At 52.3% G+C, this 17,005-nt stretch overlaps 4 protein-coding genes across 4 annotated transcripts; 2 read left to right on the top strand and 2 right to left on the bottom strand.

The window, feature by feature from the left end:
• Positions 1-1,922: 1,922 nt before the first annotated feature.
• C8Q71DRAFT_854587 (uncharacterized protein) lies at positions 1,923-5,975 on the bottom strand (the record flags this gene model as incomplete). Its single annotated transcript, XM_047927073.1, has 17 exons — positions 1,923-2,466; positions 2,537-2,760; positions 2,815-3,020; positions 3,070-3,144; positions 3,203-3,322; positions 3,374-3,508; positions 3,566-3,592; positions 3,642-3,773; positions 3,825-3,839; positions 3,890-4,332; positions 4,380-4,791; positions 4,849-5,026; positions 5,073-5,373; positions 5,423-5,540; positions 5,588-5,680; positions 5,749-5,855; positions 5,905-5,975. 17 exons carry the CDS (start codon positions 5,973-5,975, stop codon positions 1,923-1,925), a joined length of 3,201 nt encoding a protein of 1,066 aa, XP_047782178.1.
• Positions 5,976-7,238: 1,263 nt separating this feature from the next.
• Positions 7,239-7,872, top strand: C8Q71DRAFT_721208 (uncharacterized protein; the record flags this gene model as incomplete). The annotated part of the gene is made up of 2 exons (XM_047921420.1): positions 7,239-7,384; positions 7,443-7,872. The coding sequence occupies 2 exons, from the start codon at positions 7,239-7,241 to the stop codon at positions 7,870-7,872; spliced, it is 576 nt and encodes a 191-aa protein (XP_047782177.1).
• Positions 7,873-9,144: 1,272 nt separating this feature from the next.
• On the top strand, positions 9,145-11,118 carry C8Q71DRAFT_721207 (uncharacterized protein; the record flags this gene model as incomplete). The annotated part of the gene is made up of 7 exons (XM_047921419.1): positions 9,145-9,193; positions 9,233-9,463; positions 9,961-10,140; positions 10,194-10,268; positions 10,325-10,581; positions 10,629-10,920; positions 10,976-11,118. 7 exons carry the CDS (start codon positions 9,145-9,147, stop codon positions 11,116-11,118), a joined length of 1,227 nt encoding a protein of 408 aa, XP_047782176.1.
• A 2,380-nt stretch (positions 11,119-13,498) lies between these two features.
• Positions 13,499-16,672, bottom strand: C8Q71DRAFT_804308 (glycogen synthase). Its single transcript, XM_047925979.1, has 8 exons — positions 15,994-16,672; positions 15,458-15,937; positions 15,339-15,405; positions 15,088-15,283; positions 14,696-15,035; positions 14,205-14,645; positions 14,064-14,143; positions 13,499-14,000 (listed from the first exon to the last, which is right to left on the bottom strand). The coding sequence occupies exons 1-8, from the start codon at positions 16,435-16,437 to the stop codon at positions 13,838-13,840; spliced, it is 2,211 nt and encodes a 736-aa protein (XP_047782175.1). The 5' UTR covers positions 16,438-16,672; the 3' UTR covers positions 13,499-13,837.
• Positions 16,673-17,005: the final 333 nt, after the last annotated feature.

Genomic DNA, 17,005 nt, shown 5'->3' with positions numbered 1-17,005 from the left:
ATTATACTAATCAATTACTAAGTTATAATGGTATACTCCATTTTGGTAACCATGTCACCAAGCATTATCAGGGGTTTCACAACCTCTTACCACTTTGAATAGCTCAGAGATCTTTGTCACTGAGATTCATGTCCCTATTGACAGGGTGATTGATTTTGTAATCAGCTGTCTACAATTACAGCAGAAATATGACAGACTGGAACTCAAAGATGGCAGAGAAATTAAGAGAATATGTTTATTGACATCATCACTCACACTGGGCAGTTCTCTTATGACATCTGTTTGATCATAATGGTTGGTCACAACATACATATGAAAGCCATTAATTGTTGATTTTACTGTAGCAATCAGTGACTGATAAACACATCATAAGTCAACCTCCCTGTACGCTAGATATGTCAGGCATACACTTAAATAATGAAACCATATGCCTGAGCCTAAGGGGCAATCATATGCAACTCAACTGTTCTGACACCACGTTGGCATGCCTATGCACCCTCTAAAATGTGATTTTACATGTGACACTATCATAACTGTTCATGACACCAATCAGCAATAGCATCTGCTGAAATGGAGTGACTACTTGCAATGAATGCTGCTAGATATATGACTGACTCACTTGTGCATTCATTACAATCATGTAATTCATTTTGGATAATACTTGTCAGCTACCATGCACCCAACAGCATCACAGGCACAGATTAGAAGATGGACTGAGGACCAAAATTGTGCAATAATCAAAACAGAGGTTAGAGAACATATAAGCGGTGAGGAGTGAGAAATGATTACCAAAGCAATGTTCTAGCCATAGGCAAGGCATTTGAACTCACAATTCTGTGGACCCATGTAGATTAAATGATGGATGATGGGCTCGATAGTTGTTGGTATGTAGATGGTACCATGTCTGTAGGGAAGCCTGGATGTGTAAGTTCAATCATGAAGAAGAATAGTGGGGTTATCAAGGCATGCACAAGTCAAAATCCAGAGTGAGAGATATGTAAGATTGAATGTCTGGAGCTGAGGAGGTAGTGTTACAGATGTGACACTACTAGACATGTTGCCTGCTTGCTCTGAGATTTCAAACTGAAGGGATCGTATTGCCAGACATGGCCCACTCCCCAGCAAGTAGTATAAAGGATTGGAACAGCATGACTGTATGATATTGGCATAATGAGGCTTTACAAGTACACTACACTTTGAAGTATGTACCACTACGCTTCAATTTACACAAGGCATGTTCCAGCATGATCACATCAAGATTCATCCTAGACTTCACAGCAGCAGGCAGCTTGGCTTCAAGATGATTATATGCAAGCACAAAGGCTGTGCACACTTCACCTTCAGTAGCAGACACACCGCTGAGAAGTCCAAGACGAATGAGACCAGCCCGTGCACCTAACTTCAATGACGCAACCACATGGCCTATCTCAGGCACTGTTGGCATCTTCACCTTTCCTGCATACACAAGTCTGATGCAAGAAGAGTGGCAGTAAGTGGCCCACAGCCAGGGAGGAGCTTCCGGGTACTGCCTGGGACACGGGGCTCGAGTAAGAACTCCTTGCGGGCATCAAGGAAAGGAATATTTGGGTGGTCAGAGAAGAACTCCACAAAATGAGGTGCAGCCGCAAACATCGCCTCGCCATGGCTAGCTAGCATCATGGCCCATGGCATGTGAGCCATACGCATTCTTGTTGCAGATGTAGTCAGAGGGATGAGCGTTGCGCAGGGCGACAAAGTCTTCCAGTGTGGCAAAGAAGGTAGGGGAGTGATAGGAAGCCTCTGCACCAAAAGTGATGCAGTGGAAGATAAATGCACTTGCAATCCCTCCTGGCTTGTCGATGTTGGTAGGATGGAAGGGACCCTGGATAGATGTCACCGCTCGGTGACCATGGGCAAGCTCCCGGAATGGCAAGTACTTGTCCTTATTCCTCAAGCACCAGTTCTGGAGCCGAGTGTGTGATCTGCTTACCATTTAGAAGATGGTCCAGCACGCCATAGCAGTTGATGACAAAGCAGTGGAGCGCTTCTAAGCCTGGTGCAGCAGAGCTGGAAGGTTGCAAGGTGAGCTGAGGTGCTGGCGGAGTGGAGCAAGAGGATGCAGAGGACAGTGGTGGAAGTGAGGAAGAACAAAGCCAAAGGAACTCCGCAAAAGCACAAGCATCTGGCAAGGTAGGCTGGGAGAGGACTGGGAGTGCACGGAGATCATGGAACAGAGGATCTAGATGGGTGGAAGGGAGGCGACGCCGGCGGTCGTCCAGGATGAGAAGGGAAGACTCAGCGCGCTGGTAGACATCCCAGACACCGTCCAGAAGAAGGACATCTGAGCAGCCAAAGGCCGAGATGATAGCGCGTATGAAGAGGGAGCGCACATACGAGGAATTCTTCGGGAAGTCCAGCCATGTGCGCAGGGTGCGCTGAATGAAGTCAATGGATGCAGTGTAACGCCGATCAGCGGTGAAACGAGCTCTTGGCATGGTGATGGAATGGGGGGGGAGATCAGGAAGGAAGTCCTGGCGCAAGAGTGACCAAGTCATACGACTTGAAGCCATCGTTCACTGCAATGGCAAGATGGCCAAGCCAGTCATTGGCAGCAGCGGAGGGAGCAGAGGATGAGAGAAACCTTGAGCAGTAGTTGACAGGAACACAGTCCAGCCAGAGCCAAGCATAGTAGTTCATCATCATTATTTCAGACCTAAGAACCGTGCACTTGAGGTGCTGCAGGGAGTCATCCCGCTTGTACCTTGTCTGCGCAGACCAGTTCTGCAATCATTATAAGTCAGAAATGCAACCTAGACATGGAACAGAGACACATACACGTTGCAGCAAAACTGCAAACCCAACAGAGCACGCAGCTGCAGAGTCCTTGCTCTCCATAGCATCAAGCAGGCCATCGAGAAGCTGGCGTGAAACAGATCTGGCAGCTGAATCCTCAGACTGCAGAACACTGGCAACATTGCGCAGCATCTGGTTTGCAGCCTGGAACTTTGCTGCAGTGAACAGCGAGAGAGCAACCGCATACGCTAAATTGAACATGAGCCTTGGTGTCCAGAAATAAAAATAGCAACTCACACTTTGCACTTGCACTTCCTGATGACTGAGCTGCAGGAGACAAGACAGGAGCTTCCTGGCTCTCATCCTCGTCATCTTATGCAATGAACAGAGGTCAGTCAGGACTTTATGCTGAGAATGCAAAAAAGTGCACCTTCATCTTCGGACTCAGACTCATCTGCAGTGCGTGCAGACAACTTTGGAGGGACCATAAGTGCATCCAGAGGCACATACAGCAGGGATTGACCATCCTCTCTGTCAGACACTGTAGGGTCTAGAGGGAAAATGAATAAAATGAGGCACTACTTTACAACAGACTTCTTACTGGGACCACGCGGCCGCAAAGTCATACCCCCCCCATGCTGAGATGGCCCAGCAGAACTGCTAGGCTGATCTACAGCAGGTCCGTCCACAGCCATAACACGTGTAGCACGACGTGGATGGCCTATAACTTTACGGGCTGCAAGGAAAAGGTCAGTAAAATATAAAACCGAACAAATCTCGAAAATAATCGTACCATCTCCATTTTCTAAGTCCAAACGTGCTGTAAAAACATGAGATGAAGTCCAAACCATGACAGACAAAACTCTTACCTCGTTGGGCAGGTCTCTCATCAGAATCCATACCATCCTCCACCTCTGCGCGAGCGCGCTTCTTGCCCTTGGCTGGCTTGGACTTGGGCTTAGGCTTTGCCTTCTTGCCCTTGGACGGCACAGGAGCTTTCTCTGCAATGTGTATATGAGCAGACAGGCACAAGGAACAACAAAAAGACATACTGGGTTGCTGGGATCCTGCAAGAACAGTCAGAAAAACAGTAAAGTTGAATAATTGCAGTACTTACTTCCGGGACGTGTAACAGGAACAGGCGCAGGGTTCTCAGTCCCCATCTCTTTGCGGAGGTCCACAATGCGATTGTCATATGTGGCTCGTGGAATGACAGCCACATAACGCAGCTTGTGCTCCTTCCACTCCCTCCAAGCCTGAGCACGTGCAAGGATGGTTTCATGCACATACTCAGGCTCATCAGGCCGATGTTCAAGGACAGGGACCAAGTCCGTGTCAGTGAATGTGATGCACTGGCCCTCCTCATCAACCGCAGAGAACGCGCTGAAGAACACGTCTGGGTTAAGAGAAGGACCAACATTGGCTTGACGCCAAAGATGGAAGACAAGGTTATACAGCTGGCGCACCATGAAAGACGCAACAGTGTGCCTGTCCCCAATGTTGAGACCATCAACAGCGTAGTTGAGGTAGTTACTGTAGATCTTGTGGTCGTGGTCATACCTGCATGCACATGAGCAAGACTGCATAAAAATGAAGTCAAGACTTACGTTGGATTGTACATCTCAGGCGGGATGTTAATGGCCTTCTGCCCAACTGCACCAAGCGCAAGCATGGAGTTCCCATCCATGACACGGCTCATGGGGTACATGACATGGTTCAGACGCACAGCGTCCTGCGCAATCTCCACCGTATTGTCAGAGACATACGGGCTCATTCCCATGTGCCAATGAAGGCCAGAGAACAAGACAGAGAGTAGGCTAGACCTCTCTGACTCATCCTCTGTGAACCCGTCCGGCAGCCGCACGAACGCGTAACACTCAGGGAAGAGGAAGAGCCCGGGGCCGATGCCCGCGTGCAACTTCGAGAAAACGGTCATGACAGACATCGCACCTATGGAGTCATGCTCGTCTTGATGCACGCCGCCAAAGAAACCCAGACTGTCAGACAAGTCCATGGGTCCTGTAGTAAACCAAGCTAAGTCATCACAAATAACAAAAAGGCAAAAAAAAAACAGACCTTTCTGGAGCTTATCAAGGTAGTCAGGTGTAGAGACATTCAGCTGGCTTCCACCAAAGCAGACATTGCTCATGGTCCCAGGGCGGAAGTACCCCAGGAGCTTAGCATGCAACTCCAAATGGTGGTAAAGCTCAGGCTGGACAGTGCGGATAATGTGTACACCCAGCTCACCGCCCACCTGCAGACAAGTCAGACAAGTCCCAAGAAAGCAGATAGAAGCGTACCTTTGCAAGCTCCCTATGGATCTCAGCATCCTCACCATCCCCTCCAGTGAATGATTTAGCCTCCACATTGGGTGCCAGAACACCATTCTGCACCTGCTGGGACTGCGTGATGGCATAGATGCGCTTACGGTCCTTGGTACCCTCCAGGCCCTTGCTCAGCACAAGTCGCTCAAACTCGGTGCCCTTGATCCACTCCCCATTTGCTGCCTTGACAGGCGCCTCACGCGAGCACTTCTCACACGGCCCCATCACACGGCTGCAAGAGTTGAGGTAACGCTGCACAAGTGGGACAGGCATGTCCCTGCAAAACATCAGCCATGTGCATGTATCAGAATGCCATAATGACTCACTTCTGTGCCACAATGGAGGCACGCACCAAGGCCTGCAACCAGAAAGTAGCACATTGTGACACGTTAAGGTAGGCAGCAAGGCCCAGCATCGTGTCACGGCCACGCAGACGCAACCATCCTGCTCATACATAAGCTAGGGCTGCATATAAGGCACACAAAACTCACCTATGTCCAACGCATGCTCCTCTGCGACATGCGGTAGGTTCCACTCGGTTGGCTTCTTCGCAGTCGTGGCAGCAGCAGCAAGCTTGCTGTTGTCTATGATGTAGAGGTAGCAATTGGCGGTGGGATCTCCCCGGGGGGATTGAGAGGGTGGTCGTTGAGACGGAAGATGGGAGGATAGGACTCCGGACGGTTAGGGATGCGCACCCACTCGCCTGGCAGCTCAGTGATGACCCAGGCAGGGATCCCATACAGATATGCCAAAGAAAAGCTACAGAAAGGTCAGTGCAAACCAACAGATAGTCCTATTCACTACTCACTACACCCATTTGTCCTCCTTGTACTCCAATCGCCCAGGAAAACCATCAGGTAGGTTAGGAAAATCCGGCATGGGCTACAAGTTCCAAAAGTCGGAAATAAACAGGCATTTAGCCCAGTGACTAGTGACAGGGATACCGGCACGAAAACTGCACGCTTCCGCGCAATTGAAGTATCGGCCGATTTTCCTGATACAGGAGAGTCGGACGGTCTTGGATTCGCGCGGTTTCGTGAGGTGCCGCCTACGCAGCAAATCCGCAAAGATCGCATGCGCGCCAGCCACCCACCACCTGCTGCTCCCCCCGCCGTTCCTCCTGCCGGCAGCAAAACCGCACGCATGTGGTATCAGCAGACTCTCCTGATTCAGGAGAGTCGGACGGTGCAGCATTTGTGCGGTTTCGTGCTGTCCCGCCGAGGTAGCAACCCCGCCAACATTGGTTGCGCACCCGCCACCTGCCGCCGCCCCCACCCCTCCTCTCGTTGTGGATGATACCGCACAAATGCGGTATCTTCTAACTCTCCTGATGCAGGAGAGTCGGGCGGTACTGCTTTTGTGCGGTTCCATGAGGTGCCGCCGACACAGCACGTCTGCCAACATCAGCCGCGCGCTGGTCGCCAGCGCCTAGCTGGTGGCTGCGTGTCCGGCACTTACGCGAAGTACAACCATTCTCTTCTCATAGGCTCCTCCCCTTGTCCCTCCCGACCACCCGACCACCATTGTTCTGGAGTGACACACTGTGGCCACCACCTCGGCGACACACCCGCGTACCCGTCGTCAACATAAATAGACGGGCCGGAGACTCAGATGGACATGACCTACAATCCGGGTGTCTTGCAGCTGCCGGGCCCCCCCGGATCAGTAAAACTACAGATTGCTTTAACTGGCTTAGGCGGCTTCGTGTGGCTTCGCATGGCTTGACAACTCACTTGATGTGCTTAGCTGTCTTAGATGGCTTACCATTTGCAGGCTGTTACTACACCAAACTTGACACGCTAAGCCATTAAGCATCATTAAGCACCACTGTAAGTACACATGTGTTTGATGTAAACTAAGCCATTTGAAGCACCACAAGTACATGGGCGTAGCCAAACAAATATGACCGGGTCACCCCAAGCGACCCACGTCAATTGGGATTTTGTGCAATTCTTTTGACAGCCCTGTCAGGGGCTTCATCAGTCAGATGAGGATCAGACATCTGAGCAAATGCCACCAAGCACTAGACAAGAGCGCTTAACAAGGGCAATTTTCCTAAACTGGCATCTACATCTATCATTAAAGTTGCACTTCCATAACACCACAACATTGATCCTCCCCGGCATCACAATTCCTGTGGCTATGTCTGCCCCCACGCCCATCACCGACCATACCGCCGCCATGGTCATGTCAACAGCTCAACCCACGCACGGGACAGCTGGGCCCTGGTATATGTATTGGGTCAATCCAGCCACTATGGCGCCCATACAGAACCCATTCTTGTCCTTGTACGTAGACAGGACCACTTGTAACAATGCCAATAGTATGTTTATGAATGAACAGCAGGCACTATTGGGACTACCACAATGCTACTGGCAGCAGCAATGACAGTGGATGCAACTTCAACGCAATGGATCAGGAATCAGTAGATGAAGACATGGTCAACTCCCAGGCCAAGCCTTTTGAGTGCATGCCGGCAGAGGCCTACGAGGGGATGACTGACGAAGAAATCCTGGAGACCTTTGACCAGCGGCTGAAGGCAATGGAGGAAAAGTGGATGCAGCTGATGGCGGAAGCAAATGAAGATATGACTGAAGAAGAAATCCTGCGGAACCTTGACCAGCGGCTCACAGCAATGGAGATGTGGGCGCAGCTCACTGCAGATGCAGAGGATGAAGTAACAGATGAGGAAACCCTGCAGACCCTTGATGAACGCTTGGCAGCAATGGAGGAGCATTTGATGCAAATGATAGCACGAGCACAAGCTCATAACTAGATAGTCTGGTATAATCTTGCTATACCCTGGATACCTAGTCCCTCTGCTTGCTATAGTCAGATGGTCGCCTATGTCACTCTCCTCAAAGTCATGTGTACAAATACAACACTCTTTGGACATGGGATAGCAAGGTTATAGAAGGAGCTCCACAATAAAATGTATAGTTGATTACTGATTGACACTATAGACAGCCAACAGAATGTGGCCACTGCCATGGTAGCCAGCCAGCCAGCAAGATATATGATTGCTGTCCCCAGTTTCCATATTGGGTGCCACTGGAGTGCGTTTCATGGCCCCTCACCCCAGGACAGAGCAGCCAGCCACAGCATTTATTTGTATCTGTTGGTGCAAGTTGCGTCGTCTGGGAGTTTCAAATTTTAGGTCCCGCTAATAGGACATTAGTATCAGTTACTTATCTTTGCTTATCTGGGCCTCAAAAAGTCACGTGGACTCCTTCCAAATCGGGCGCCACTGTAAGGTGTTTCATCCCCTCCAGTCAGTCATAAGAATGATTCCTTCGTACCTCAGGGATCGTAAATGCAAACTGAAGCATCTTATAGGTTGAATTCCAATGTGATCGCGAGGCATGTTCTCCTCCGGCAACTCAAGCTGCGCGAGCCTCTCATGCCACGCAGGGAGTAGCTTCGTTGTCGAGTTGATTTGTGAGAGACGGCAGTTTTGTCAACTCGTGATCGGGGGACGGGCTGCTGGTTATCCTTGAACTATTGGTGACCGCTCCACGGTCGGGTCGTATTCATCACGTGAGGCTGAGGAGCCGTGAGCTGGCGAGCAGCTGGATGTGACGATTGGTCTTGTGGGAGCGAGGAGCCCACGGATTTGTAAGAGGTCGTGCGGGGGCGAGGAGCCCGCGAGAAGGTCGTGCCCGAGGCGAGGAGCCCAGGGATGCGAGTCGGCGAGGAGCACAGCTCACTAAGTCGGCGAGGAGCTTGACTTAAGAAGTCGGCGAGGAGCCGCTCCCAGCGTGGCGAGGAGCGCACGCTTGAGTCGTTGCGCGAGGAGCGCACTCGACAGGAAGTTGCACCAGCTCGGACGGTGCGGTCAGTCGCATACGGACGAGGTGGTGGTAAGAGAGTAAGTTAAGATGTCTATTCTTCGTGCACGCGCGACTTACGTAATTACCCTGGAGGTTACATATATTAATACGGAGTGTAATTATGTACATGAGCAGAAGACGTGCGGGTCGTGATTCTTGAATGCCATTTTGTAAGTGGTGGTGTACGCGGTCTTGATGCGCTCCACCGCGTCCGTAACATGATTACACCGAGAGCGAATTTGCGCAGCTATGGGAACAGCAAGATAGGTAAGTATACTACAGTCATATTTGAATGAATATTAACAGACTTTGACAAGCACAAGCTTGACGGGCCGTGTAGTGGCCTTGTGCTCGGCGACCTCCTCTGCGGACATGCGGTCGCGCTCATCCACCCACCCCTCAACGTCGTCAAGATCCGCTCCGTCCATATCCCACTCGCTCACATTGTCATCATCATCATCGCCCCCACCCGCCATCTCAAGCTCTTGCGCCAGCTCTTGCAGCGCAGCCTCTGCAGTGTCCAAAGCCGCTCCATTGGTACGCTTTGATTGGCGCAGGGCGACGTCGAACTGCTTCAACAACATCTTAACGACGAGGTTCAGGATGTGATTGAAGCACCGAACACGCGCACACTGCCCCCTGAAGGTCTCGGCCAGCTCGGCCAACTCATTGACCATTGTCGGCTGTGATTCCCAGGATCTATGCATGTGTAAGTTCTAGTACTCTCAGTCCAGCACTTGTGTATTTGTGAATACCTTGTCTTCGATGCCGAAGCTCCTGAGCATCTCCGCGAAGACGCTCGCAAGGTTAATGCCTGAGTGAGACTTGGCGAGCTCTATGACGTCAAGCACCATGCGAATAGGTGCACCCTCATGCTCGAAGTGTATGGAAATGGCCACCATGGCCGCCACCTCAACTCGTGCAACGATTCAAACGCAACACTCAACCTCGTTACTGAGCTGGTAAGTCTTTCGTCACCGTCATTACATCATCCAACCCTGACATTGACTATTCATAGCTGCAGGACATGGCAGATCGTACCGGCACGCAGTCGGTGACATTCTCTGCCAGGGACAGCGCGGAGGCGTACAATCGGCCCCGCATCATCTTCACCACCCCACATATCCCCGACTTCTTCAAACTCACAAACAACAACACCTCCCTTACCGACTATGTGATGCAACTGGAGGCCTTCCTCATCGGAGGCTTCGATCGTAAGTACCACTCTCAATACGAACCTTCCTAATACTGATGCTTGCTCCGTCAGTGATGCTTGGGAACTATAGCAAGAGGACCTTGAATTTGAAGAAGGAATGTGTTGGTTTGATCCGGGATCAACTTTGTAAGTCTTATCATCTCCTGCAAGTGATGTACACGGCTGACGTAGAGAACTGATAGGTACGGCGACGGGCGGACGCTGCAACAAGATGAACTACGTCAACTTCGATACCATCACAGCGGAATTCGGTGTTGTGTTGCAGGGCTGGCCCCTGAAGACATGGTGCTCCCCGAGCGACATCTCCTTGCAGTTGGAAGTCCAGCTCTTGCTGAACTACCTGCAATCCGGGACAACGCACTTCCGCAAGCTGACAACGGACAAGTTGAAGGAGTGGAAGATGGTGCGCGCAATGGGTGCAGTGGCGGCGACGATGCAGGTGAGTACTCAACAAAGCAAGATCCGGGTGTATCTAACTGTACACAGCCCGGGCCCTCCACCAAGCCCATCATGGAGTCTGCCCAAGACGTTGGCGATGTCTCATCCACAGCCACTCCCGAACCTGTACCTACCGACAACCGTGACGGCGATGACGGTGACGACTCTGTGACGCACAAACGGAAGAGGGCGGACACATTCATCAATATCACCGCCGCTGTGGTCAATGGCGCCAACACAATTGATGGCTCGCAGCTGACAGTAGCAAAGAAGCAGCGGAAGGTGCAGAAGGACAAGGGTCAGAAGCGGGGTCCGAGGAAGTCGTCGAGCAAGGCTGCAAGTACGTCTCCCGATACAGATACTACCATGGGACTGACTTCGATATGATATTACAGGGGATCCTACGACAACGATGACCAATGGTTCTTCCACCCCGGCCACAGCTACTACGTCCACCGCCCCTTCCACTGCAGCCACGGCTACACCGCCCGCCGCCCCTACCACTACACCCGCTGCGTCCACGTCCGCAATCGCCTAGTCCACGGCCATGCTGGTCACCGTGACCACCATGCCTGCCGCCATGCCTGCTGTCGGCGCCGTGTACTAGAGGCGAGGTCATGCCTTACCAATACTATACCTTCCATGTTGTGCATTCTCTGTGTTGGAGTCTGGGTTAGGATTAGTATAATACTTACTTCAAGGTAACCAGTTACTTGAAGTCGAGCAATAGAGTAGAGGATGTCTCCTTCGTTATAGAGGAATAGTAACGAAGTTGTATGGTTTAAATGAATAGATTACCGAAGTATTCAATACTCGGTAACTCAGAAGGAAGCGTCGGTGATGCTTAAGTCCAGTAGAGCAGTTACCAAAGTGTCGGTAATAAATGATTACCGAGAAGTGATGTTAGAACGTTGATCAGTATGATGAACCTTCTCCGATGAACCCGACTCTTGTAGTCAGTTGAAGTTACTTAGACCTTACTAGTAGCGTGAGGACTGTACTAAGTAAGGTCTCACAATCACAGGTCTTAGAGCGCGTCGGTAAGAACTCAGTGAGAGTGGTCGAGTGACTAGTATGGCTAACTTAGCACTCGGGGCGAAGCAAGTCTTTGTGTGGCACACAAGGTGAATTTCGGTAAAGAGTGTAGATGGATTGCCGCAGTCTTTCATCTCGTCTTATATACATTTCCGAGTCCTCAATCCTGTGTACTATAAGCGGTTCAAGGCTATCCTACGTACGGTACTTGAGACGTGTCAGAATCCACAGCCTAAGTCCTCACCGAGCTAAGTCCGAAGTGTCAACCCTGCCTTCCTCGGGGATCCTTCAGTGTTCCCATTACCGATGGTCAATAGTCCTCGGTGATCCTTCGGCGATTCCTCTATTGGTAGTCAATAGACTTCGGAGACTCGATCCCTCCTGCCCTCGGTATTGAAGTCCTAAAGCGCACTTCGGCAAACTCCGTAGATTACCGGTTATTGCCGAGGCGCGTCCTCAACCAATAGTCTAGGAGTCCATTGTGCTTATCTAATGGACCCTTCCGACAATAGCGGTGATTCTAAAAATAGCTTGTGAGTTGAGGCATATAAGGCGGACTTGGGATTTCGGAGATATTCCCATAACACTCTCATGGTGAACTTATGTTGTAGAGTAGTGAAGCTGTTGATGTAATACTGTCTCATGCACACAAAATCTATCCTTGTTCTATGGGAAACATTTTCTCCTGAGGAACATGTTGAACAAGGAGTGAAAAGGGAGTGGCTAGTGTGAAGGCAACACTTAACAGACTACAAGACCAGTTAAGGACAGCAGTCAATGGAGGGCTTGCAAGGTCTCAAGAGACTGAGAGGGAAGACTCAGCAGGCGTAAGACAAGAGGAGAGACCGATACATTTACAGGGGCATCCAGCCCAGTATATATACACATGAGAGAGTCATCACATGATCGTACAGTAAGCGTAAGTAAGCGTTATGTGTAAGCCTGTAGCAGGATGAGTAAGGCGTACACACGTCGTGTCATGATGATGCAATATAGTGCAATGAGCGAATACATCAGGATGATGTGATATGGCACTATAGATAGAACATGCTGGAAGGCACTGGAAAGGACTGGACAGGCCTAGATCAATGATGTGATCAATGATGCGAAGTGATGTGATCAAGGAATGTGATGGAACATCAAGGAATGTGATGGAATATGATGGAACCATGTGGAATGTTCCATACAGGTCTAGAACAAGTCATGTGCTACAGGTCTGGATCAAGTCCATCAAGAATGTACGTAATATGTAGCAATGAAGAACATAAGTCCATAACGGGTAAGAATAAGTCCTATCCCGTGTGATAACACCTGAAATAGTCGAAGTTCAACAGAACACAGTATATACATTGGGGAAAGTACCCTTGACTGCGAAAAAACGCGCTCAAAATGAGCCAGAATAAGTGAGGTACTTGAGCTCGCTGTGGGCGACGGCGAGCGCGAGTGATGGCGCGACGCGCAGCGATGAGCGCGCGTCGGCCTTGGGCGGAGGCGCGTGACGCCACCAGAGCACGCGGTGGCGGCGAGATCATCGTCAGCGCCGAGGCTTACCTCAGTGATCGCGGTGGCTGCCCAAGGTATCTTACCCAACTGGGAAAAAGTGACGGTCTTGAAGGTTTTCCTGGCAGTGTGCGAGTAATGATAGATCTATGCTAGTAAGCTTGGCTCAGGGGGGGTACGAACCAAGCTTATTAGCTTAGGTTCACGTGCACCCCAGGTGGATGTTCGTGCACTATGGTGTAGGGGGAGCCCCAGTTAGCATCATGACCAAGCCATGGAAGCCTTGCAAAAAGAAGGTGACAGAGGAGAGTGAGCCAGTGCAAGAGCAGGCACAGCCCTCAAAAAAGTGTCGCAAGACTAAGCAGACCAAGGAGGTCGAGTCTGCACATCGACACAAAGCATTGTATTTTGCTCTCGACATATCCCTCTTCCCCCCCTGGTGGATGGGAAGGAGCCTGCTTCTACTACTGACATCAGCTACAGCTTTGTCGGATTTGTGTAGTCCCTGGGTGTGTAGCGCCCATTTGTACGCAAACTTTGAGGGTGGCTAATAAGTACAAGATCGGTACTACGAGGCAAAAACCGCGGACCCTCCGATCTAGACGGCGTGGGACAGCTTTGCAAACGCGTTCAAAGCTGGGTCAGCCACAGTAGCCCATCCTGTACCATCCACAATATATATGTGTCATTTCGTTCATTGTCATTTACATGTCAATCCCGTCTCAGTGCCCCCCGTTCACTCCGTTCACACCATTTACTTGACTCAGCGCTGCATCCGCCTGGCGGAGATCACCCTCGCTCAAACTGTTCGACTTGCCGCCTCCCGGCGTGCTCGCGCCCGACATGACTGAGCTCGCGCGTGACCGCACCTTCATGACAAGAGGGCTGCAGAAGCAATCGCAGCATAGTGTCAGTCGTAGAACAGAACAAGATGGGATGTGGACGCACAATGGATAGCCTTCGTCCTCGTCATCAGCCTGCGACGGCCAGGGATGGCCACGGTAATCGCTCGTGCCCAGCGCCTGCATCTAAACCACGACAATCGGAGGTCAGGTCTTCACAACCGTCGGCGACACGGAACACACGTACCTCCTCCGTGAGCGTCCCAATATCACCCGGGGTCGCGATGCCTGACATCCTCCACCTCGGGCTCGCAGGGACCGAGTTCGGCATCATGCGCTCCATGCCCATCTCGAACTCCTCCTCCTCGCCCTCCGCGCCCGCGCCGTAGAACGCGTCCGGGTACGCGCGGCGCAGCGCGAGCTGGCGCGCCTTAGAGTACTCGATGCCGAGGTTCTTCCAGTCGAGCAGCGGGCTCAGCCGCTCGACGCGGTTCCGCTGGTTGATCCGCTGCCGCCGCGTCTTCTGGCAGAAGCTGAAGATGCAATCCGTCAGCTGGCTCACGGAGTCCTCGACCGACTGCGAGCGCCGGTCGACGATGTAGCACCCCTCGTCCTCTGGTCGCTCGATGAGGTCTTGCATGAAGCAGCCGAAGCCGGACAAGTTCGTCGTCACCGAGGGAATACCCATCTGCAGACACTCAGCATGCAGGACTCTGCAAAGATCCTATATACACTCACCACCGTGCACTCCGCCGGAGTGTACCCCCATGGCTCATAATAACTCGGGAACACACCAAGGTGGCATCCGCGCACGAACTCCTCGTAGTCAAGCCCAAGGACAGGATTGTTGGAATTCAGGAAGTCCGGGTGGAACACGATCTTGACGCGATCGTTGTCGTTATTGAACAACTGCACTCTGCGGATCTGGTTCAGGATTGGGTCGTTCGCGTCGTCGGCCATGTTGTGTGTCGTGACTGGCGGGAGGGCGTTGCGCTTCAAGGCGAAGATGCGGCGCTTGAGAAGCACCTTGTCCTCTTCGGAGAGGAGGTCGTCTGGCGTTGGTAGCGTACCGTGCTCGCTTCGCTGGGAGGTCAAATCTCAAGCATAATTAACAGGAATGAGGAGCGCACCCATTAGACCGGATAGCGTGTTCAAATAACCGTGCTCCGATCCTATTCTGAATCTCCGCGACCGTATCCCGCAACTGCTTCGTGACGGCTTGACCCTTGAGCGCGTCGATTGTGTATGAGTGCGTCGCGGCCGGCATGATGATGAAAGCAATGACGTTGGCCTTCGAGCCCGACTTCTTGAGACGAAAGTTGAGGCCTGTGGTAGCGATGACATGGGCAAGTCATAAGAATAGCTAGCGAGTCACACTCACGAGCCAAGGCCTCGATATACATGTCTACACCCTTGTTGCGATACTCATACCGACCAGCAGTGAACATCTAGAGAAGCCGTGTCAGCTCAGACGGTATAGAGTGTACGAGAGGAGCTCACGTAGAGCGTATCGTCAAGACTGAAGTTGAAGTGGCCATAGAAATGGCCGCGCGCGAACTCGTGGATCTTCGCCTTGGCCGTCTGGTGCAAATTCTGGAACTCGTGCATCGCCTGGAATTTGACGACATTGAGACCGTTCGGCAGGACGCCGTCGGGCTTGCGCTTGAGCAGGTGCTCCGACTCGTAGGCGGTGATGTGGGAGACCGTGGTGAAGACATCAGCACAGTGCGCGGCGGAACGTTCTATGCAGTACCGATGGTAGATGCCGCGCTTGCCAGCCTCGTGATCGACGTCGAAGTACTGGAGGTTGTTGTAGAAGTCGACGCTGCCGGCGCAGAGATAGCGGCCAAGCAGCGTCGCGTGTGTGGTGAAGACGGTGGTCACGTCGACATGACGTTTGCGGCAGAGCGGGATGGCGAGTCCTGCTTGCCATTCGTGGAAGTGCGCTACGACGGCGGTGTCGAGCTGACGCGTTACGTACTGCAGCATATTGTTGAGAGATCACGAAAAACATTGATAGCAATCGCGAGACGCACCTCGCCTAGAAACCATGCAACGATATAGCCAAACACAATCGTCTCGTTCGTTTCGTGGTCGTTTGGTGGGGTGGGGATGCCGGCGAGGTTCCAGAGGTCGCCTTTCCACTCGTCGAGACGCGAGTACTGGCTTCCGGTGTCGAAGAGGAGGACGTGGGGTGCGCCCTCGATCAGCCATCGGCCATAGAGGGCCTTGACACCGGCACTGCGCATGTTTTCGAGGGTGGCGGCGAGGTGGGGATCGGTGGGTTCCTGGGCCTCGACCTCCATGGGAGCGGTCTTGTAGCTGAGAGGCCCGATGAGACAGTACCTGTCGCCATACTCGGAGACGGTGACGGGGACCTTGGTCTTGATGACGGTGTAGATGCCGCCGACCTTGTTGGCGACTTCCCAGGCGCACTCGAAGAGGATGGGCGAACGAACGTCGCGCTTCGCGTCAGTCATGCTGGGGGATGGGGAGGCAGACGGGGAGGATGTGGGTCGCGACGACGAGAGACGGGTGAGACGCGTCTGTGTACTAATATATGGGGTGGAAGGGGCGGGAGGAGAGTGGGGAGCGCGTCTCCGATCAACTTAGATTCCCCGCGTCGCGCGTCTGGACAATCCCCGCACCCATATATGGCAGGTTCTGGGGCTTGTCTGCGCGAAATGGCCGAGAGCGTCCCAGAATGGATTTTCGCTGGCCGAGTATGGACTTGCAGACGGGCAGCGCGTCCCTGGCTGCACCCTGACGTCAGTGCACGTGGCTCACGCGGGCCCGGCTGCACCCATCTCGCGGCTCGGCACCCCACGGGGCAATCGTCCGTCGGTGGCGGCCAAGTGGCGGCGTCCCTTCCACCTCAACCCACACGAGGTTTCCGAACGCCCTCAGTTGCCGTAATGTCTTCAATCCCATCAGCAGCAGCACAGTTCCGCAATGTGTCACCGTATGCCTTGTGACCTACCACGAGGTCACGCTGCCTCCTACTCCGCCGCTTTACCACCCCTTTTGCGTATGACGATCGCACTTTAC

Source organism: Rhodofomes roseus (assembly GCF_022264815.1).
Source record: "Rhodofomes roseus strain CIRM-BRFM 1785 chromosome Unknown C8Q71scaffold_4, whole genome shotgun sequence".
NCBI lineage: Eukaryota > Fungi > Basidiomycota > Agaricomycetes > Polyporales > Fomitopsidaceae > Rhodofomes > Rhodofomes roseus.
The sequence above is the reverse complement of the archived record's forward strand: the minus strand, read 5'-3'. Positions and strand labels throughout refer to the sequence as shown.